Genomic DNA, 24,597 nt, shown 5'->3' with positions numbered 1-24,597 from the left:
TGATTGGCAAATGAACCAAAGTGGAGACAAGGAAACTGTCTTTACACAACAAGTTGTTGTGATCTGGAATCATCTGCTGGAAGAGGGATGAAGCAGACTCTCCGAGTGGATACTTGGAGGGGAGAAAATATGCAGTGCTGTGGGGAGGGAGCAGGGGAGTGGAGCTAGCTAAGTTAATCGTGCAAAGAGCTGGCACAGGCACAGTGGGCCAAATGGCCTCCTCCATGTTGTATCATTCTACAATTTGATGATTTAATGTTGATGTGGGAGAACATAAAGCTATGAAAATTAATCTGGGCCTAAAACTCACTAAAGTTACCGTAGGCAAGATAACGGTACGAGATGAAGAAATGAAACGACAGCCTGGCAAATCCCCAGGGGCTGAATTTTGAGGTTATCGGGTGGGCGCAGTGGACAGGCCCTGGAGAGGCTGGGAAATGGGTCACCACCTGCGATTGGCCCCTGACCGCGATTTCACACCAGCTGGTCAATTAACGGCTGAAAGGCCCAGCACTGCCGGGGTAGGGGGGCAGGAGGAGGGTGGGCACTGAGGTCAGCGTGGGCACAGGGGAGCGCAGAATGAAAGCTCCCTGAGGGCAGAGAGCTGCCTCAGAGTGAAGAATTTCAAACCAGGAAATAAAGATTTTAAATTGCGAAAAAAATGTCCACACCTCGAACTCTCTCACCTAAACGTATAGATTAGAAAAATTCTGCCCAAACATTTTTATTATTTTTTAATTATATCGGAAGCCTTAACCTGCCTTTGGATGAGGATTCCTCAAAAATCCAAAGGCTGCCTGGCTGATTCGCTCACCAGCCATCCGTAACCTTGGGCAGGCAGCAAAAAATCGCAGTTAATTAATACATTAATTGACCTTTTAATTGTCGGCAGGCACACTGGCAACTCTCGCATGCACCCGTCGACCGAAATGTCATGCGAGTGCGCGAGGATGTCGGGATGCTTGCCCTATGTCATTGTGTGCTATCTTATGCTCAGCTGCATCAGGTGCGCGCCGACACACCAAGCAAAAAATCCTGCCCCGGGAACTGAGACCTTTCCACCCCAGGATTATAAAGGAAAAGTAGGTGAAGAAATTGCAGATGCTCCAGCCATAATCTTCCAAAGTTCTCTCAATTCAGGAGTTTGGTTGGAAAATTGGAAATGTGACTCCATGATCTAAGAAAGGTGAAACAATCAAACCAGATTAGAGGAGGATGGTTTGGCCAACTTAGTCAGAAACTTCAGCCAAGTCGAGGAGGACAGGGAGGGATTGTTCACATTTGTCAGTCATATAGGATGTCATTTGTGACTCTGATGAGAGTCGCTTTGGTACAATGATTAAAGACATTCAAATTCTTAGCTCCATGAAGATGGCACAAATTTGGGAGGTGGCGACATGTAAGAGGTACTTTTGAAAGGAAAGAAAGGTTGGAGATGGGGCAGTAGTTTGCAAGATTGGAGGGGTCAGGATTGTTTTGAGATGAGGGTTTGAAGGATAGAGGGACAGTACCTGAAAAGAGGGAACCATTAACAATAACAGCCAATGTGGGCACCAGGAAGGGAACTTGGAAGTTGAAGCTCTTTAGTGGGCAAAAGGGAGAAGGAACAAGAGGTGGATTTCATCAACAAGATGAACTTGGTGAAGCATGAGAGGAGATAAGACAAACTAGAGGAAGATGTGAGTTCAGGGCCAGGGTAGGAGTGATGAGTTTTAATATTCCTCAATGAAATGCTCACCTGATATCTTTCCTTCAGATCTGAGGAGAATGGGTTGCTGCTGAGTTGTGTGCATGATTTGTCTTGTATAATTCAGTTGGGAAGAACAGTAATAGTTTATTTTGGGCTTATTATAAATTTTTCATCTTCAGATGCTCAAATCTTCATCTCGCACCCGCACTTCTACAATGCTGACCCAGTCCTGTTGGAGGCTGTCGATGGATTACATCCCAATGAGAAAGATCATGCACTTTTCATTGACATCCATCCTGTAAGTAAGATCTTTACAGACAGGTCAATCAATAAAACTAGCAAAACTAACCAACCGCGTCAAGGTAGCTGGCATCTCAAGAATGACTCTGTGATAAGTTAATGTGATCCCAACGCAGAGCAGATAATTTTCCCTCATCCTTTTCTGTTCCAAAACAAATAGTTCCTCAGTTTCCCTGGTCTTCCCTCATAACTAAAGCCTCTTATCCCTGGGATCATCTTAGTGAATCTTCAGAGCCTTCTCATTGGCTTACCTGAAAAATGGTGCACAGAACTGGACCTAAAATTTAAACTACAATTAACAGCTGAGTTCATTTGGTTTAACATTAACTTTCTGGTTTTGTCCTTAATGTCCCTATTTTTAGAACTTAAGAACTCATTGCTTTTATTATAGTTTTTAAATTTTACTACCTTAACCTTTAAAAATTTCTGCTCCAATATTCCTTTTCACGCTTTGCCATTTGAGGTATATTTCCTCTTCTTATCTCATCTCAGAATTATCACCTTGTGTCTCTGCATTAAGTTTTAGCTGACACCCATCTGCCTAACCCATCAGACCAGCAATGCCCTCTTGAAAAGACTTAGGGTGGAATTTTCGCTGCCCTCTGGCAATGGGGGTCATGGTGGGCGTGAGCGGACAATGTGGCGGGAAGGCCAAAAACCAGTTTCATGCCATTGTGAAACCAGTTTGCGATTGTCCACTCTGCCCGTCGATGGCGCCCATGTTTCCAACCGTCAGACATCAGGAAATTCATTAATATATCTGCATAATCTTTATAAGGTCAGCCCGTCGGAATCACCCCCCGAGGTCACACTTATCACCCACATCGGCAAAACACGCCGGTGTAGAACACACCTTGACAAGTGTGACATGTGGAAGTCGGGATTTACCACCAGGGCCTTGCTCACATCTTGGACATCCGAGGAGCAGGAGATTCTGCAGCCCGACAGCAACGGGACCCTGGAGGAACGTCCATGACATGCCGGCTGGATTCTCATGGACATGGCTCCACCGCGAAGCAGCTCACGGAAGGTGGAAGGTCACCAGTGAGGGTCTGCTTCAGGACATCAGAGTCTCGGCCATGGTCTGCTCCGGATGATCAGCGAGGGGCTGGAGAGGAAGGTGCAGGTTTGACAGGGAGGGGAAGGTGTACCAGGGACACGGAGGAGTGAGGTGTGGAAGGGGGCACAATGGTGTCGGGGTGGGGGTAAGGTTAGGGGGGAGGGAGTCAAGGGGAGGAGGTTGTAATGGGGGAGAATACGGCAACTGGGGAGGTAGGTAAAAGGGGGGAGGAAGGTGTAAGGGAAGGAGTTCAGAGGGGGGAAGAATCCAGGGGAAGGAAGGAGTCCAGGGGTGAGGAAGGAGTCCGGAGGGGGGAAGGAGTCCGGGGGTGAGGAAGGAGTCCGGAGGGGGGAAGGAGTCCGGGGGTGAGGAAGGAGTCCAGGGGTGAGGAAGGAGCCCGGGGGTGAGGAAGGAGTAAAGGTTGAGGGGGGGGGGGGGGGGGGGGGTTGATGTCCAGATGAACATGCAAGGGAGGGATGTGTGAAGTTGATGGCTGCCTCCTGGGGAGCGAACTGAGGGTGGGTGTGGTAGGAGGGAATGGTGAGAATGAGAGAGGGCAGAGTGAGCCGGTCTGCTGGGTGGGTGAGGGTGTGACAGTATCGCTAGAAGGGAAAGCGAGGGTGGTTGGTGGGGACTCGGAGACAGACACTGACCCTGGGGTGGGAAGGAGGAGGGCGGGGAGGTGAATGTGGATGGGGGTGGGAAATTCGGGAAGGTAGGGAACGTGCACATTCACCTGGATATCCCAGAAGGAAAAGGCTTGTGGCTGGTAGATGATGGTGGGGGGGTGGAAGGTGACGCCAGGAGGGGGTAAACTGTGATGAGGAAAGGAAATGGGTGACTGGGGGAGGGGAAAGGACAGGGGAGCTGAAGACAAACCTTCCAAAATTGAAAGTGAATGGAGCCTCATGCTGGGTGGGAACGGGTGCTGCAGGGGAGTGTGGTCAGTGGGTGGGCGGAGATGCCGTTCAGCTCAGATGGACAACTGAAAGCAAACCCCAGCGGGCAGCATTGAAAATGCTCGGGACATTGAGGTGAGTTTGATACGTGAAGGATCCGCGTGCGTGGGAGAGTGTTTGCATGAGGTTCCAAAAGACCCTGCCACACACACACACGCTTCTCCCTCCAGAATCACTCGTGGGCCAACTGCGTGCAGCTGAACGGCTAGTGATCGGGGTGGGTGGTGGGAGAGGACTCGCAGAGCCTGTCAATGAAGTTGAAAGACACCATTACACATTAAAGTGAATATATTTTCAGATTATAATGTAAGAAAATGTGTTCACCCATTCAACTGCTTGTGATCAAAAATTCTTAACTTTTCTCAGCTTTAGACTTCTAGGTGCTGCCCTGACATCTGCAGCAGGGGTGGAGACAGCCTGTGCAATGGTTGACCCTGTTGCCTCTGATGCTTTTGGCGTGGGTCCTCTGGAGAGCTGGGGCCTTGGGGGCCCTGACTTGCTCTAGTTGTCCTCCTGTGGGCCAGCTGCTCCCTCTGTGGTTACAGAGGACGAGGTTGAGGGAGTCACAGGCAAAGGGGACTCGGAGGGAGAGGACAGCCTCTGAGGTTCCTAAGGGAATGACCCAGGAGTGTCTAGCTGCCGCTCCTCCTCCCTTTGGGTGCCCAATGGTCCTGGCCTGACTTCTTGAGGGGAAGGAGCACCTGAAGGGACATCGAGGTGCCCCGTTTCCCTCTCGTGTTGCCAATGCAGGGACTCATCCATGGCTCCGCAATGGAGTGCAGGTCTGCACACATCCCTGCGTTCTGCGTACCAGGGTCTCCATGGCATCCTCCATCCTCCCCACACGCGCACATGTGGGCACCATTTCATCAGAGAGCAGGCAGATGCACTCCTCCGATTTGCGGGCCACTCTGGTGAGGGTTTCCAACAGCTCTATGTGATGTTCCCCCACCTTCTGCTGACTCTCCACGATGAGTTGGGAGTCAAATCCAGGGGCTCATCATCTGACTGGGACCTCACAGATGCCTCTTCCCCAGCAGCTCTCCGAGTGCCGGGGAGCTCGGCTGAACCTGCCTCCTCCTGCTGAGGACAGGTGTCCGTGCAGTAACCACCAGATTGTGAACCCGAGCCTGCTATAGATCTAGGTCCCACCGAGGTGTGTGTCTCTGCGCTGGTGGAGGGTGAGGGTAAGCGCTGTGAGGGGTCTTCCAGGCTGCTTATTTCCAGCTCTTCAATGGAGGAGGTGGCCCCTTGGCTGGAGGTGAGGAAGTGGATGGAGCTGAGGGACTGGCTGCCTGAGGGAAGGAGAAGAGAAGCCTCAAGAAGTCAGGCCAGGACCATTGCGCACCCAAAGGGAGGAGGAGCAGCAGCTGGACACCAGAGGCAACAGGGTCAACCATTGCACAGGCTGTCTCCACCCCTGCTGCAGTCGGACTGTCCCGTCGAGGTCGGACCTGTGCTTTTCAATGGAGCTGCTGACATGTTATAAAAAGCTCAGTAAATTTTGGATTTCTCTATCTGATGAAGTCAGAGTGACCGGCAAATCCTGAGGGATATATTTCTGGAAAAAGGGAATGTGAAAGTTATATCCAACTTAGTGATCACTTTGCCTCTTAACTTAGCCATTTGAGGCAAGAATAAACTAATGGAAAGTTAGGAGAAGTTAACACTGATTAACATGAGCAATTACTGAACAAGCGCAACTACTGACACTTCAGAGAAAATATTTGAAAGTCGGTCTTTTTATTTTTCTCTTGCAGGAATCTGGAATCCCAATGAATGTCTCAATTAAATTACAGTTAAACCTGTTCCTGAAATCTGCAAAAGGAATAAAGTGAGTTTATTAGATCATTTTTATAAACTTCTGGCTACTTAAAGAGCAGGGAAAAGTGACTGCAGTTTAAAACTGAAGGCTGTGACAATCAAGAGGAAAATAATACGAATCCTAACCCGAACCACCCAAACTCGATCAGACGGGATTTGCACAAGGAGAATGTGAAGAGGAAAAGTTGGTTAAAGCTGAGAATATATAAAACGTACTCATCATTTAGAATTTTGGAAATTGAGTGAATGAGTGTAATGGAGAGAGAGGTTTGTATGTGGAATGAGGAATCAATTTTCAGGAGTTGAGAGAATCAGGACCCCACTTATGAAATAAAAGCAAAAAAACTGCGGATGCTGGAAATCCAAAACAAAAACAAAACTACCTGGAAAAACTCAGCAGGTCTGGCAGCAGCGGCGGAGAGGAACACAGTTAACGTTTCGAGTCCGAATGACCCTTCAACAGAACTAAGGAAAAATAGAAAAGGAGTTAAATATAAGCTGGTTTAAGGGGGGGTGGGACAGGTAGAGCTGGATAGAGGGCCAGTGATAGGTGGAGATAACCAAAAGATGTCACAGACAAAAGGACAAAGAGGTGTTGAAGGTGGTGATATTATCTGAAGGAATGTGCTAATTAAGGGTAGAAAGCAGGACGAGCAAGGTACAGATAGCCCTAGTGGGGGTGGGGTGAAGGAATCGAAAAAGGCTAAAAGGTAGAGATAAAACAATGGATGGAAATACGTTTAAAAATCTTCAACCTCATAGTCTCCCAATCACGGACGGCCCGCTTCTACCTCCTACCCAAAATCCACAAACAGGACTGTCCCGGCAGACCGATCGTGTCAGCCTGTTCCTGCCCCACGGAACTCATTTCATGCTATCTTGACTCCCTTCTCTCTGCCCTTGTCCAGTCCCTTCCCACCTACATTCGTGATTCCTCTGACACCCTACATCATATCAACAATTTCCAGTTCCCTGGCCCCAACCGCCTCCTCTTCACCATGGACGTCCAATCCCTCTACACCTCCATCCCCCACCAGGATGGTCTGAGGGCCCTTAGCTTCTTCCTTGAACAGAGGCCCGAACAATCCCCATCCACCACCACTCTCCTCCATCTGGCTGAACTTGTTCTCTCACTGAACAATTTCTCCTTAAACTCCTCTCACTTCCTCCAAATAAAAGGTGTGGCTATGGGTACCCGCATGGGCCCCAGTTATGCCTGTCTCTTTATGGGGTATGTGGAACATTCCTTGTTCCAGTTCTACTCCGGCCCCCTCCCACAACTCTTTCTCCGGTACATCGATGATTACTTTGGTGCTGCTTCATGCTCTCGTCGGGACCTGGAAAAATTTATTAATTTTGCTTCCAATCTCCACCCCTCCATCATTTTCACATGGTCCATCTCTGACACTTCCCTTCCCTTCCTTGACCTCTCTGTCTCAATTTCTGATGATAGACTGTCCACGAATATCTATTACAATCCTACCGAGTCCCACAGCTACCTCGACTACAGCTCCTCACACCTCGCTTCCTGTAAGGACTCCATCCCATTCTCTCAGTTCCTTCACCTCCGTCGCATCTGTTCTGATGATGCCACTTTCAAAAACAGTTCCTCTGACATGTCCTCCTTCTTCCTTAACCGAGGTTTTCCACCCACGGTCGTTGACAGGGCCCTCAACCGTGTCCGGCCCATCTCCCACGCATCCGCCCTCACACCTTCCTCTCCCTCCCAGAAACATGATAGGGTTCCCCTTGTCCTCACTTATCACCCCACCAGCCTCCGCATTCAAAGGATCATCCTCCGCCATTTCCGCCAACTCCAGCATGATGCCACCACCAAACACATCTTTCCTTCATCCCCCCAAGCGGCATTCCGTAGGGATCGTTCCCTCCGGGACACCCTGGTCCACTCCTCCATCACCCCCTACACCTCAACCCCCACCCACGGCACCTTCCCTTGCAACCGCAGAAGATTCAACACCTGCCCCTTTACTTCCCCCCTCCTCACCGGCCAAGGGCCCAAACACTCCTTTCAAGTGAAGCAGCATTTCACTTGCACTTCCCTCAATTTAGTCTACTGTATTCGCTGCCCCCAATGCGGTTTCCTCTACATTGGAGAGACCAAACGCAGACTGGGTGACCGCTTTGCGGAACACCTTCGGTCTGTCCGCAAGCATTACCCAGACCTCCCTGTCGCTTGCCATTTCAACACTCCACCCTGCTCTCATGCCCACTTGTCCGTCCTTGGCCTGCTGCATTGATCCAGTGAAACTCAACGCAAACTGGAGGAACAGCACCTCATCTTCCGACTAGGCACTTTACAGCCTTCCGGACTGAATATCGAGTTCAACAATTTTAGATCATGAACTCTCTCCTCCATCCCCACCCCCTTTCCGATTTTCCCCCTCCTTTTTGTTTTTTCCAATAATTTATATAGATTTTTCTTTTCCCACCTATTTCCATTATTTTTAAATGTATTTCAATCCATTGTTTTATCTTCACCTTTTAGCCTATTTCGATCCCTTCCCCCCACCCCACCCCCACTAGGGCTATCTGTACCTTGCTTGTCCTGCTTTCTACCCTTAATTAGCACATTCCTTAGATAATATCACCACCTTCAACACCTCTTTGTCCTTTTGTCTGTGACATCTTTTGGTTATCTCCACCTATCACTGGCCCTCTATCCAGCTCTACCTGTCCCACCCCCCCCCCCCAACCCCCCCCCCCCCCCCCCCCACACCTTAAACCAGCTTATTTTTCATGCCTTTTCTATTTTGCCTTAGTTCTGTTGAAGAGTCACACAGACTCGAAACGTTAACTGTGTTCCTCTCCGCAGATGCTGCCAGACCTGCTGAGTTTTTCCAGGTATTTTTGTTTTTGTCACCCACTCACAGAATCACTGTGCAGAAGAGGCCCTTCGGCCCATCGAATCTGCACCGACACATGAGAAATACCTGACCTAACTACTTAATCCCATTTACCAGCACTTGGTCCATAGCCTTGAATGTTATGACGTGCCAAGTGCTCATCCAGGTACTTATTGAAGGATGTGAGGCAACCCGCCTCCACCACCCTCCCAGGCAGCGCATTCCAGACTGTCACCACCCTCTGGGTAAAAAGGTTTTTCCTCACATCCCCCTAAACCTCCTGCCCCTCACCTTAAACTTATGTTCCCTTGTGACTGACCCTTCAACTAAGGGGAACAGTTACTCCCTATCCACCCTGTCCATGCCCCTCATAATCTTGTACACCTCGATCAGGTCGCCCCTCAGTCTTCTCTGCTCCAACGAAAAGAACCCAAGTCTATCCAACCTCTCTTCATAACTTAAATGTTTCATCCCAGGCAACATCCTGGTGAATCTCCTCTGCACCCCCTCCAGTGCAATCACATCCTTCCTATAATGTGGCGACCAGAACTGAACACAGTACTCCAGCTGTGGCCTCACCAAGGTTCTATACAACTCCAACATGACCTCCCTAGTTTTGTAATCTAAGCCTGGATTGATAAAGGCAAGTGTCCCATATGCCTTTTTCACCACCCCACTAACATGCCCCTCCGCCTTCAGAGATCTATGGACACACACGCCAAGGTCCCTTTGTTCCTCAGAACTTTCTAGTGTCATGCCGTTCATTGAATACTTCCTTGTCAAATTACTCCTTCCAAAGCATATCACCTCACACTTTTCAGGGTTAAATTCCATCTGCCACTTATCTGCCCATTTGACCATCCCGTCAATATCTTCCTGTAGCCTGAGACACTCAACCTCACTGTTAACCACCCGGCCAATCTTTGTGTCATCCGCAAACTTACTAATCCTACACCCCACATAGTCATCTATGTTGTTTATATAAATGACAAATAATAGGGGACCCAGCACAGATCCCTGTGGTACGCCACTGGACACTGGCTTCCAGTCACTAAAGCATCCTTCTGTCATCACCCTCTGTCTCTTATAACTAAGCCAATTTTGAATCCACCTCATCAAATTACCCTGTATCCCATGTGCATTTGCCTTCTTTATAAGTCTCCCATGTGGGACCTTGTCAAAGGCTTCGCTGAAATCCATATAAACTACATCAACTGCATTACCCTCATCTACACACCCGGTCACCTCCTCAAAAAATTCAATCAAATTTGTTAGGCATGACCTCCCTCTGACAAAGCCATGCTGACTATCCCTGATCAAACCTTGCCTCTCCAAGTGGAGATAGATTCTCTCCTTCAGAATTTTCTCCAATAGTTTCCCTACCACTGACGTGAGACTCACTGGCCTGTAGTTTCCTGGCTTATCTCTACAACCCTTCTTAAATAGCGGGACCACATTAGCTGTTCTCCAGTCCTCTGGCACCTCCCCTGTGGCCAGAGAGGAATTAAAAATTTGGGTCAGAGCCCCTGCAATCTCCTCCCTTGCCTCCCTCAGCAGCCTGGGGCACAAATGATCCGGACCTGGAGATTTGTCCACTTTTAAGCCTGCCAACACCTCCAATACCTTGTCACTCCCTATATCAATTTGCTTAAGAACCTTGCAGTCTCTCTCCCCGAGTTCGATACCTTCATCCTCATTCTCTTGGGTGAAGACAGATGTGAAGTATTTGTTCAACACTCTAGCGATGTCCTCTGGCTCCACCCTTGGTCCCTTATGGGCCCTACTCTTTCCCTGGTTATCCTCTTCCCATTGATATACTTATAGAATATCTTGGGATTTTCCCTACTTTTACCAGTCAGAGCTTTCTCATATCCCCTCTTTGCTCTCCTAATGGCTTTCTTAAGCTCCACCCTGCACTTTCTGTACTCCACTAATGCCTCTGCTGATTTGCTTCCCTTGTACCTTCTAAAAGCCTCTCTTTTCCTTCTCATCGTAACCTGAATATCTCTGGTCATCCATGGTTCTCTGAGCTTGTTACTCCTTCCTATTACCTAACAGAGACCTGGCTAAAGGAGGGACAAAACTGGCAGCTAAATATCCCTAGTTATAGAGTCTTCAGACCGGTTAGAGTAGGAGATAAAAAAGGAGGGGGAGGTTAGCACTAATGGTTAAAGAATCAATTCCAGTTGTGAGAAGGGATAATATACTAAATGGGTCAACAAACGAGGCTTCATGGATTGAGTTTAGAAATAAAAAATGGGCAGTCACACTACTGGGAGTATACTACAGACCCCCAAATAGTGAAAGGGAGATAGTAGAACAAATATGTAGGTAAATTTCTGCTTGTAAGAACAAGAGGGCAATAATAATAGTGGACTTCAACTATTCTAATATCAACTGGGATTCAAACAATAAAAGGGGCACTGAGGGAGAAAAATTCATGCAGTGTGTCCAGGAAAATTTTTTCAACCAATTAGTGACAAACCCAACGAGAGGAGATGCAATTCTAAACCTAGTATTGGAGAACGAAGAAGGGCAATGGGTGAAGTGACAGTTGGCGACCATATCGGGGACAGTGATCACAATTGAGTTAGATTTAGCATTACCATGGAAAAGGACAGAGATAAGGCAGAAGTAAAAGTCTTGAACTGGGGGAAGACAAATTTTGCAGAAATGAGAAGGGACTTGGCTGAGGTGGACTGGACAGCACTGCTTGAGGATAAAACAGTGGAAAACCAGTGGGAAGCACTAAAAAGCGAGATCCTAATTGTACAAAGTAGACATGTCCCCTACAAAAATAAGAGATGTACTGCCAAATCTAGACCTCCCTGGTTGTCTAGAGGAATACAGGGGAAGATCAAACAGAAAAAGAAAGCGTATGATAGGCATAAAGAACTAAGTACTGCAGACAGCCTAGACGAATATAGGAAGTGCAGAGACGAAGTAAAAAAGGAAATAAGGAAATCAAAGAGGGGGCATGAAAAGAGGTTAGCAAGTAAAGTTAAAGATAACCCAAAGGTGTTTTACCAATACATTAATGCTAAAACGTTAGTTAAGGAAAAAGTGGGACCTATCAGAGACGAAGATGGAAACTGTGTGTAGATGCAGAGGCTGTGGGAAGGGTTTTGAATGAATGTTTTGTCTCCATGTTTACAAAGGAAAGGGAGGATGTAGATATAGTAGTCCAGGAGGAACACTGCGAGATATTGGACGGGATAGTCATAAAGAGAGAGGAAGTACTCGAAGGATTGAAATCCTTGAAGGTTGACAAGTCACCAGGGCCAGATGGATTGTTTCCGAGGCTGCTGAAGGAAGTCAGGGAGGAGATAGCAGATGCTCTGAGGATGATTTTCCAATCTTCACTAGATACAGGGGAGGTACTGGAGGACTGGAGAAATGTAAACATAGTTCCATTGTTTAAAAAGGGATCAAAGGAAATGCCAAACAATTATAGGCCAGTTAGTCTTACATCGGTGATGAGCAAATTAGTAGAATCAATCCTGAGAGATAGGATTAACGGTCATGTAGAAAGGCATGGACTAGTCAGGGATGGTCAGCATGGATTTGTTAAAGGAAGGTCTTGCCTCACAAATTTGATTGAATTCTTTGAGGAAGTGACAAGAAGGGTTGATGAAGGTAGTGCAGTGGATGTTGTGTACATGGATTTTAGCAAGGCATTTGACAAGGTCCCACATGGCAGATTGGTCAGGAAAGTAAAAGCCCATGGGATTCAGGGTAATGTGGCAAACTGGATAAAAGGTTGGCTTTGTAACAGGAAACAAAGGGTAATGGTCGATGGATGCCCTTGCGAATGGAAAGTTGTCTCAAGTGGTGTTCCACAAGGCTCGGTGTTGCGACCCTTGCTGTTTGGGTTATATATTAACGGTTTGGACGTGAACGTGGGGGGCACGATTGGGAAATTTGCAGATGACACAAAGATTGGATGAGTAGTGGATAGTGTAGAGGATAGTCATAATCTCCAAAACAATATAGATGGGTTGGTAGAGTGGGCGGTAAAGTGGCAGATGGATTGTAACATAGAGAAGTGTGAGGTCATACATTTAGGGAGGTCAAACAGTTACAGGGATTACACAATAAATGGGAATCTACTAAGAGGGGTAGATGAAGTGAGAGATCTTGGTGTACAAGTACACAGGTCCCTGAAGGCAGCAGTTCAAGTAGACAAGGTTGTAAAGAAGGCATATGGAATGCTCTCCTTCATTGGCAGAGTTATAGAATATAAAAGTAAGGATATAATGTTGGAATTAAAACACTGGTGAGGCCACAACTGGAGTATTGTGTGCAGTTCTGGTCACCACATTACAGGAAGGATGTAATAGCTCTGGAGAGAGTGCAGACGAGGTTTACAAGAATGTTGCCAGGGTTAGAAAAGTATAGCTACGAGGGGAGATTAGATAGGTTGGGGTTATTTTCCTTAGAACAAAGAAGGCTGAGAGGTGACTTGATTGAGGTGTACAAAATTATGAGGGGAATAGATAGAGTGGACAGGAGAAAATTGTTTCCCTTGGTGGAGAATTCTAGAACCAGGGTACATGGATTCAAGATAAGTGGCAGAAGGTGTAGGGGGGACATGAGGAAGAACTTTTTTACGTAGAGGGTAATGGGTGTCTGGAATTCGCTGCCCAAGTCGGTGGTAGAGGCAGAAACTCTAAACTCTTTTAAAAAGTACCTGGATCTGCACCTTAAGTGCTGTAAGCTGCAGGGCTATGGGCCAGGTGCAGGAAGGTGGGATTAGAAAGGGCACCTGGGTGTCCTTGGGCTGGCATGGACAACAAGATGGGCCAAATGGCCTCATTCTGTGCTGTAACTTTTATATGGTTCTGTGGTTCTATAGAGGGAACATAGGGAGGGTACAGACTCAACATTTCCTTTTTGAACACCCCCTACTGTTCCTCTGTAGATTTCCTCACAAGTAACTGTTTCCAGTCTACCTTGGCCAAATCCTGCCTTATTTTACTAAAATCCACTCTCCCCCAATCCAAAACATTTTTTTTGCAACTTGTCTATTTCTTTGTCCATAACAAGCTTAAACTGTACCATGTTGTGGTCGCTATTGCTAAAATGCTCCCCCACCACCACCTCAGCCATGTCTACTTGAGCCTTGTCTGGCTTCATTCCCCAGAATTAGGTCCAGCACTGTGCCGTCCCTTGTTGGACCCTCTACATATTGACCTAAAAAGTTCTCCTGTACACATTTCAAGAAATCGACTCCATCCAAGCCCTTAACACTATGTCTATCCCAATTAATGTTGGGAAAGTTGAAATCACCTAATATAATTACCCTATTATTGTTTTTACACACCTGCACAAATTGTACACATATTTGCTCCTCAATTTCCCGCTGACTATCTGGGGGTCTATAATAAACACTTAACAATGTGGCTGCCCCTTTTTTATTCCTAAGCTCTACCCACAAAGCTTTATTCAATGCCCCCTCCAAAATATCATCTCTCCTTACTGCAGTAACTGACTCCTTAACTAATAATGCAACGCCTCCTCCTCTTTTACCCCCTCCCCTGTCTCGCCTGAAGATTCTATATCCCGGAATGTTGAGCTGCCAATCCTGCCCCTCCCTCAACCACATCTCTAGCCGGAGCCCATCGCCCACTCGCCGGAGGCCGTACCCCACTCGCTGGAGCCTCAGTACTGAGCCTCTGACAGTGCAGCGCTCACTCATAGGAACATAGGAACAGAAGGCCATTCAGCCCATTGAGCCTGCTCCGCCATTCAATGTGATCATGGCTGATCGAACACTACCTTTTACCCACACTATCCCAATAACCCTTTACGTTATTGTTAATCAGAAATCTATCAATCTCTACCTTAAACATACTCAATGACTGAGCTTCCACGGCCCTCTGGGGTAGAGAATTCCAAAGATTCACAACCCTCTGAGTAAAGAAATTTCTCTCACCTCAGTCCTAAGTGGCTCCCCCTTTTTTTGAAATTGTGTCCCCTGGTTCTAGACTCCCCAGCCAGGGGAAACATCTCACCTGCATCTACCCTGTCTAGTTCTTTAAGTATTTTGTAGGTTTCAATGAGATCACCTCTCATTCTTCGAAATTCTAGAGAATACAGGCCCAGTTTCCCCATCCCTGGAACAAGTCTGGTGAACTCTAGTTGCACTCCTTCTATGGCAATAATATCCTTTCTGAGGTAAGGGGGCCAAAACTACACACAGTACTCCGGGTGTGGTCTAACCAAGCTTCTATATAATTGAAGCAAGACATCACTACTCCTGCACTCAAATCCTCTTGCGATAAAGGCTAACATATCATTAGCTTCCTAATTGCTGCTGCACCTGCATGTTAGCTTTCAGTGACTTATGGACAAGGACACCTAGGTCCCTTTGTACATCTGCACTTTCTAATTTCTTACCATTTAGGAAATACTCTGCACATCTCTTCCTTCTACCAAAGTGGATTTTCCCACATTATATTCCATCTACCATGTTCTTGCCCACTCACTAAGTCTGTCCAAATCCACTTGAAGCCATCGACCCCACTTTATCAATTTTGTTAGTAACATCCTCAATAAACTCCAACAGGTTTGTCAAACATGATTTTCCATTGGCAAATCCATGCTGATTCTGCCCAATCAGATCATTATTATCCAAGTGTCCATTTACCACATCCTTTATAATAGATTCTAGCATAGTCCCTACTACTGATGCGAGGCTAACAGGTCTGTAGTTTCCTGTTTTCTCTCTCCCTCCCTTCTTAAATAGTGGGTGACATTTGCTACCTTCCAATCTTCAGGAACCATTCCAGGATCTATAGAATTTTGAAAGGTCACCATTATCTCTACAGGCACCTCTTTCAATGATCATCAGGTCCAGGGGATTTATCAACGTTCAGCCCCAGTAATTTCTCCAGCACTGCTTTCTTATTCATACTAATTTCCTTGAACTCCTCATTCTCCCTAGTCCCTTGGATCTCTAAAGCTGGGAAATTTCCTGTCTCTTCCTCAGTGAAACAGACACAAAGTAATCATTTAGCTTCTGTGTCATTTCTCTGTTCCCCATTATGAATTCTCCTGACTCTGCCTGTAATGGATCCACATTTGTCTTAGCCAAATGCTTCCTTTTTACATACCCATAGAAGCTTTTACAGTCTGTTTTTATGTGTTTTGCTAGATTGCGTTCATAATCTATTCCCCCTTTCTTTACCAGTTTCTCGGTCCTCCTTTGCTGTATTCTAAAAACCTCCCAATCCTCAGGTTCACTACTGTATCCGGTAACTTTATAGCTTTTTCTTTTAATCTTATAAAATCCTTAACTTCCTTTGCTGTGCACAAATTGGCTGTCGCATTGCCTACCTCCGAACAGTGACTACACTTCCAAAAACTACTTCAGTTGCTCTAAAGTGCTTTGGGATGTCCTGAGCTTTGAAAGGCACCATCTTCGTGCCAGTTTTAAGCAGGGTGGTTAGTGCACACAGTGAGTAATAGCCCAGCTGTTCAGGGCTGTCTGCAGGAGAATGCTCTTCGAGTGCCTGGTCCTTTGGTCATGGGGCTGAGCGGCTCTTGTCCAGCTTCCCTCCTTCTGGTCCACCTTGGCAACCTGTAGGTTCAGCTGTTCAAACCCTGGGGCTGTGGTTAGGCTGATTGTCAGGAGATTGGGGTTTTTACTGGGACTTTGGCCTCTTTAGGGGATCCCAGTTCAGTTGCTAGGTGCTTTAGGTTGGCACAGCAACAGGCAGGCAGTCTGCTCCTGAGCTTGGCCATCCTTTCAGGACCTGGATGTGAGGAAGACTGCCGCTGGCAGTGGCCTCTCCCACATCCATACCAGGTAGAGCTACATTGCTGCCTTCCCAATGCTCATGGGAATGGTTTGGAAAGGGTCTGACTGAGTTTCCAAAATGCCCTGGGTGAGGGGATGGGTGAGATTGTAGCTGTGAGGGCGGCATCCTGGGCTGTGAGGATTCTCTGTTCCTCTAAGTGCGTCCGCAGGCTGGAGATTGGCAATTTTAAAATTCCCCCAACAATATCAACCGAGACGTGGAGTGTGGGATTCTTAGGGATCTTATCCATCGGCCCAACCTGATTTGTTTCAACCGTTTGAACTGGATGTAGGTTTGTGTCGGCTTCTTATGAGCATTCCGGGATCGCTGGCGATGTGTCTCCAGGACTCACTCGTAGGCACTTGGGTTGGCAGCCTTGGCCTGCTCATAGTTCATGGACACAGCAGGAGGCAGCATGGAGTCGGCCTCTTGTGCTCTCCCTGACAGCTGCCCTTGAATTAAAAATGTCCAGATCTCCGAGGGCCATTTTAGTTGTCCTGCTCCTTTCTCAAAGGTGGTAAAAAATGACTCCCCGTCACTCTCTTCAAATTTGGGAATGAATCTAACGTACTTGAGGGCCTCAGAGAGCGGCTCTGGGTTAGGGGGATAGGGGGTGTTACTGGGTAGAGAGAGGTTTTCCCTCACAGCTTCCAGCTGACTGGTCACCCTCTCCAATCGAGCCGCTCGTGCCATTTCCCGTCTTTGGAGTGGGAATTCTCTTCCCCTTTCTTGTTCTCTGCCTCTCTCTCTCTTTCTTTCCCTGTCCTGAGCCGCTTTTTCCCTCTCCTGAAATTCTAGCTGCATTCTGAGCTTTTCCAGCTGGAATTTGGCTCGGAGAGTGGATTCGGAGAGTGGATTCGGAGAGTGGATCCGGAGTCGTGGTTGAGCTCTATATCTAACCGCTCTATTGGTAACGTGAGATCCAGATGTTCTGCCAACAACTAGATCAGTTCACTGCTCTTCACTTTACTGGGCAATTCTAACCATCCCTCCTAGCTACAGCTTCCAGTTGCTTTGTGCTAAGGGCTGCTAAAGTTTCACTGTTCAAATTTCCTTGCTGAACCCACATCAAAAGTTGCCATTTTCTTAGTGTTAGTGGGAAAGGAATTTGCTGTGGTCCGTTACTGTGTTTTAAAATTTGTTCCAGCCACTGAGCTTTTCCTTTTGGCTTCCAGTTGATTCTTTTATATCAGATTTGGCTCAAGTCTTACTTGGACTCTGGTCAAATTCAAGTGGGTGATCCTGGATTTGAGCTCCCAATTTCTGTTTGGACAGGAGGGGGTTAGTTTAAACAGCACTAATTTCTCCTTTCACCACCCGTCTGTAAACAGAAAGGTGTTTTGATTTGTTTCCCTCTTTATTAGCACTGGCGTATTTCCCAACTCCTCGGTCTTGGTGTGATCCAATTTTCCATTAATAACCCCACAGCAGACTCGAGATAGGATGCACTCAAAGGGTTAGTTTGTTTTCACACACTCAAAACTCGGAAGGAGGTTCGCAACATCGCACCAACACTCAGACAGTAAAGAGGAAAGAAGGTTTTACTGTACAGAGACCACAGAGAAAATAAATATTGGTTCACATGGTTTTCAGGGTCCAGAATCAAAGTCCAATGAGGTATTCCTTCATGGAAGTCGGTGGGTTGAAAACCGATGCTGATAATTCACTTTTCCGGTGGTGTTGACTTCATATGATGAGATGGGCGTGCATAGGTAAATCAGTCTTGTAGGTGGTGTTACAGAATTTCCAGCAGAAGCAGTGTAGAGGGGGCCAGTAATTCCACCTGTGCAGAGCTCCTTTTCTGTGAGGCTGCTCGTTAGATGGAAAACAGCAGACTGAGCTTTGCAGTTCAGCAAGGCAAAATTAATAGTCATTTGGCAGTACAGAACTTGAGTATTGATTTTAAAAAAGAGATTTTTTGTCGAAGATTTTCATCTTGCACCCATCAGGACAATTCACAAAAAATGCCAATGTCAGGGGAAAGAACAAATTTATACAGTATGAGAAGACAGTGCTGAATGGTTGGCAAGTGGACTCTGATTGGTAGAGGTATTGCCATGGAGAATGCACCAGTTGATAGTGACTGACAGTTAACTGCTGAGCATTATTTGAAATTTAAACCAGGCAGCTTGACTCTGATTTGTGAAGACGTTGCCCTGGGGAATGAACTAGAGAATGGCTGTCACTTATTTTGTTTAGCTGAAACAGGCGCAATGCGTGTACATGTTCTTTCGGTCTGGAAAGAACAGGACCCTGTGTTTTAACTGTGTAGCTTCCAGTACATGCAAATGTGCCACATTGCGAGCCCAACTGACAATCTTAGATTGGTTGTCAGCATAAGACTTAGCACGCTGAGGATTATTTAGCAAATGTTGTCCAAGCACAGAATCACATCTAATATTGTGTTTTGAGTTTTAGAAGCACAGGCTGGTTGGGTATGGTCTGTACCCTGCCCCATTGCGATCAGCGGTTGGGACATGCTGTTAGATACGATCCCCCAGTCTTTGGGGTGTACGACCTAGATTCCCAGCATCACACTGGCATAAAATTCATGTACCACATTACTTATTTGTGTGATAGGCAGAACATCTTTTTGGCTTGATGGCAGCATCCTGTTAGTGGCGAATACCACTCATGTTGCTGCTGCATAGTAGCAGCGTGAAACAGCAGCTTCATCTGTTGCTCAAGTTATTCTACATCGCTCAAACTCATGAACAGGCCTAAGGCCGTCACTTTTGGCCCCGGAAAGTCTCCAGTCTACCTCAGATTACCCTGGAAGGGCAAGGTATCTCAAAAATTCAACCAGTAAAGTTGACTCTGATTGGTCAAGGCATTGCCATGGGGAATGAACCAGGGAATGGCTGTCCCCCAAGCTTTTGTTTAGTTGAAAAAGGTGCAGTGAGTGGACATGCTCCCCCTGTCTGCAAAGGACAGGACCCTGTGTAGCTTCTGGCATGTGTTAGTGAGCCACGCTGCAAGTCTGACTGATAATCTTGTAATCCTTAGCACAATCAGGGTTTTTAAGCAAGTGCTGTCCAATCATGGAATCATATCGAATGTTGGACACTATGTTTTGAGTTTTGCAAATACGGGCAGGTTTGATACAGTCTGCACTTTGCCTGTTGTGAACAGCCGAAGGGCTGTGCCCTTTTGACATGGTCTGCCAGTCGTTAGGACATACGGCCTACATACCTGGCATCACACCGACACTGAAATTCATATACCACATTACTCATTTTGAGATAAGCAGAAAATCTTTTTGGCTTGACAGCAGCCAATACTCGGGTTTTGGACTACTAAATGACTATTTTAAATCTGTGCCCTCTCATTCTTGATCCTTTCATGAGTGGGAACAGTTTCTCCCTCTTTCTGTCCAGACCCCTCATGATTTTGAATATCTCTATCAAACCTCCTCTCAACCTTCTCATCTCTAAGGAAAACAATCCTAACTTCTCCAATCTATCATCATAACTGAAGTTCCTCATCCCTGGAACCATTCTCATGAACCTTTTCTACACTCTCTCCAATGCTGTCACATCCTTCTGAAAGTGCGGTGTCCAGAACTGGATGAGGCCGAACTAGAGTCTTATGCAAATTCAACGTAACCTCCTTGCTCTTGTGCTCAATGCCCCTACTAATAAAGCCCAGGATACTGTCTGCTTTAAAAGCTGCTCTCTCCACCTGTCCTGCCACCTTCAATGAATTATACACATATAAACCCAGGCCCCTCTGCTCCTGCACCCTCTTTACAGTTGTATCCTTTTTTCTCTACATTGAACTTTATCTGCCAGCCATCCACCCATTCCACCAACCTGTCTATGTCCTTTTGAAGTTCTACACTATCCTCCTCACAGCTCACATCGCTTCAAACATTGAAATTACGCCCTGTACACCAAGGTCTAGGTCATTAATATATATTAGGAGAAACAAGGGTCCCAACATTGACCCCCTGGGGAACTCCACTACAAACCTTCCTCCAGCCCAAAAAACATCCAATAATCACTACTGTTCCCTGTCATTCACCCAATTTTGTATCCATGTTGCTACTGTCCCTTTTATTCCATGAGCTATAACTTTTCTCACAAGTCTGTTGTGTGGCACTGTATCGAATGCCTTTTGGAAGTCCATGTACACCACGTCAATAACATTACCATCAGCAACCCTCTCTGTTACCTCTTCAAAAAACTCCAGCAAGTTAGTTATACATAATTTTCCCTTAAGAGATCTACGCAGGCTTTTTTTAATTAACCCACATTTGTCCACGTGACTGTTAATTGTGTCCTGAATTATTGTTTCTAGAAATTTCCCCATCACTGAAGTTAAACTGACTGGCCTGTAATTGCTGGGCTTATCTTTACATTCTTGAACAAGGGTGTAATGTTTGAATTTCTCCAGTCCTCTGGCACCTCCCCTGAGTTTAAAGATGACTGGAAAATTACAGTCAGTACCTCCGCAATTTCCACTCTCACTTTCCTGAGTATCCTTGGATGTATCTCATCTGGTCCCGGTGCCTTGTCAACTTTAAGTACAAGTAACCTGTCCAAAAGCTTCCATTTCAATTTTAAATCCTTCTAGTGTCTGAAGTATCTCTTTTACCGTGGCCTGGGTAACATCTTCTTCCTTGGTAAAGACAGATGTAAAGTATTCATTTGATACCTTAGCCATGGCCCCTGCCCCCATGTGTAAATCCTCTTTTTGATCCCTAACGGTCCCACTCCTTTTACCACCATTTTACTATTTTTATACCTATAAACAACTTTGGGATTTCTTCTTATGTTAGCTGCCAGTCTCTTTTCATACTCCCTCTTTGCTTCTCTTATTTTCTTTTTCACCTCTCTGAACCTTCTGTATTCAGCCTAATTCTCCATTGTATTTTCTACCTGACATTTGTCATAAGCACATGTTTTCTTCTTTATCTTAATTCCTATCTTTTTTCTCATCCATGGAACTCTGGATTTGTTTGCCCCACATTTCCCTTTCAAGAGAATATACCTTGACAGTCCCTAAACTATCTCTTCTATGAAGGTAGCCCACTTTTCAGCTGCAATTTTCCTTTGATTCCAATTTATTCACCCCAGATCCATTCTTACCCCATTAAATTTGGCTTTCCCCAGTTAATTATTCTTATTCTGGTTTGTTCTTTTTCCATTTCCATAGTCAGCCTAAACCCTATGATACAATGATCACTGTCCCCTAAATGTCCCCCTACTGACACTTGACCAACTTTACTCACCTCAGTTCCAAGAACCAGGTCCAGCAGAGGCTCTTTTCTCATTGGACTGGAAACATACTGTAGAAACATATTGCTGTAGAAAATTCTCCTGAGCACACTTTAGGAACACTTGCCCCTCTCTGTCCTTTACACTATCCCAGTCTACATTCAGATAATTAATATCCCCCATTATAGCTACCCTATAATTCTTGCACTTCTCTGTAATTTACTCTACTTCCTTCCCACTCAGTGGCATTTAGACTACACCAAGCAATGTATTTGCATCTCAGCTCCTAAGGTCTAACCAAATAGATTCTGTCCTTGACCCCTCTGGGATGCTCTCCTTAACCAATATTGCCGTTTTTTTCCTTTCCTAAACACCTTGTACCCAGGAATATTTAACCCCCCAGTCCTGCCTTCCTTGAGCCAGGTCTCTGTTATAGCTACAACATCACTATTCCACAATACAATCTGTGCCTGTAACTCTAATCTTATTCCACACTATTTTTAAAAATTCATTCATGAGATGTGGCTCAGCCAGTATTTATTGCCCATCCCCAATTGCCCTTTGTTCAGAGGGCATTTAAGTCAACCACACTGCTGTGGGTCTGGAGCCATGTGTACCTGTACCAGGCCAGGTAAGGACTGCAGATTTCCTTCCCTGATTTGTGAACCAGATGGGTTTTTATGACAGTTGGCAATGGTTTCACAGACTATTAATTCCAGATTTTTATTGGACTCAAATTCCACCATCTGCTGTAGCCAGATTTGAACCCATGTCCCCAGAGCATTACCCTGGGTTTCTGGATGACCAGTCTAGTGATAATACCACAACGCCATCACCTCCCCCCTGCACAGTAACTCTGATTTAGACTTTATTACTTTCTCCTTTACTCTGACTCCCACCTATTAATTTACTATTCCTGACCCAGTGCTATCTCTCTCAGTAATCTGTGAATTGCGAAATGATTAAGGTCAGTGGTGATGTGACATTCTTTAATCAGCTGACTCACTTGTTAATCTGTTTTCCAATTTAATTTAACATTGATTGAAAATTTGGCTTGGTAACCGAGTGACAATTACAGCTGGATAGGGTGTGACTGTAAAGGAGATAATGCTTCTTGGATAACGAATAATGAATCAGATCTTTTTCATTAAAGAACTATTGGCAGGGAATGGGACTGTTTCCTCACCTGGAGAGTAAGTAGCCAGAGTTCCTGAAACCAAAGTCAGGGTCACATTGCTAATAGTCCATATGATCAAATTCTGAAATGTTTACGCCATTTATCATGCAGCATAATAACCTTTCACCTTTCCTTCTTTAGAATTACTGGGCAAATGCAGACTATGCTGCTTCCTTTAATTTGGTTTGACGAGGTAAGGACATCATCAGAGAAGATTTAAACACATAGATATAACCTCCCTCCAAATGGAGTCAGGGGAAACACGGGAACTCCATTCTCCGAGTGCGGCTCACAGACTGAAACAGGTTGCTCGCTGTGTTTTCATTAAAGGAAACCTAGAGAAACTGTGTTAATTATACAGGCCGGAGAATTCAATTTATGAAGCACATCACAGGGTTAACTGACAGAAACAGTGACAGACACACTGGCTTCACCAGGGGAGGTTTAAAGCTGGAACTGGGAGGAGTGAAAAATACACTCACGGGTGGCCCTTGGTGAAACTACGGTCATTTGGAAAATCTTTTACACATGCCTCTACGTGGTCTATCCTTGTGGCTGAGGCCAATAGGAGGCAGCCTGCTCTGCTCCCCACTCTGATGCCTGTAGCCCCAAACCTCTGTGATGCCATGCCCAGGAGGACTCAGCCACAGACTGCCCCATTGGCGTAAGGGCAGGGGAAACCTCTGTCATGGGAGCATGAATCAGCACCTGGGTCCCTGGAAGAGGGGCCGGGGGCTGAAAGGTGACTGTGTGGTGCCTTGAGGAGGACTAGCTGCCTCTTTCAGGGTTGCTGTGTAGAAGTGTCAGAATATCTGCCTGTACTTCTGCTGTCATGGTGCATCCATTCTCTCTAGACTCCTGCTTATTGCAGCCACATTGTCAAAGGCATCTTATTGGCCCCGTATCCAATCATGTCTGAGTCACCATTATGGTGGCCACTCTTTCAATGATGTTACTCGTGTGCTTGTTGGACTGAGTCATGTTGAGATTCATGGCATAGCTGGACTCCTCCACCCACTGAACAAGTGTATCCACAGCCTCAGGGAACTAGATTTCCACACACTTCCTTTTGCTCCTCCACATGCATCCTCTTTGTAGATAATCCCAGGGATTCAGCCCCTCAGGTGTTATTCTCCACACCCTGATGGGGTTTGCCTCCTCCCTCCATTGCTTCCATCAGCTGCTAAAAAGTGCTGTGCTCCTCCTGCTGTAACATCCACCCCACATTTAGCCCTGAGCTGTGGCTCTGACCAATTGAGAGGCACGACCCTGCAATCTGTGTCCAGCACCTTCTCACCCTTTCACTTTCTCACCTGCTGTTCCTCTGGTGATGGTTCCGTGGTGATAAGAAAAAATTCCTTCATGGATGGGGCATCCCTCCCGCCTCACAGCACCAGCATTGTCTTAATTGCCAAAACCTGCAAATAAAATCAAAGCTGTTTGTATTGGTTACAAGTGTGCCAGCTCCCAGGCATCAGACCTCCAGCCTCTCTCTGTGGAACACCTACTTCAGCCTCAGCCATGTCATACCCTGCGGGGAGTCAGCACTGCAAACTGTGCCACCCCAGCCCCACTCCAGCCCCTCTCCCGGGTATTGTGTGCCCTCTTTTCCTGCAAGGGTGGATGAGGGCATTCTCATGAATGTTAAGGCCCAGCAGCTGAGACACCAGACAGCAGCTCACATACTTCTGCTGTCGGGCTA

At 46.3% G+C, this 24,597-nt stretch overlaps 1 protein-coding gene across 2 annotated transcripts in view; it reads left to right on the top strand.

The window, feature by feature from the left end:
* Window positions 1–24,597, top strand: part of LOC144687964 (scavenger receptor class B member 1-like) — an 84,449-nt gene that overhangs the window by 42,888 nt on the left and 16,964 nt on the right. For both annotated transcript variants that reach the window (XM_078554621.1, XM_078554620.1), the window contains exons 8-10: window positions 1,870–1,988; window positions 5,770–5,843; window positions 23,037–23,088. In XM_078554621.1, coding sequence (XP_078410747.1) covers window positions 1,870–1,988; window positions 5,770–5,843; window positions 23,037–23,088 — 245 coding nt within the window. The remainder of the gene's footprint in view (window positions 1–1,869; window positions 1,989–5,769; window positions 5,844–23,036; window positions 23,089–24,597) is intronic.

Source organism: Cetorhinus maximus, chromosome 12 (genome assembly GCF_964194155.1).
Source record: "Cetorhinus maximus chromosome 12, sCetMax3.hap1.1, whole genome shotgun sequence".
Lineage (NCBI taxonomy): Eukaryota > Metazoa > Chordata > Chondrichthyes > Lamniformes > Cetorhinidae > Cetorhinus > Cetorhinus maximus.
The sequence above is the reverse complement of the archived record's forward strand: the minus strand, read 5'-3'. Positions and strand labels throughout refer to the sequence as shown.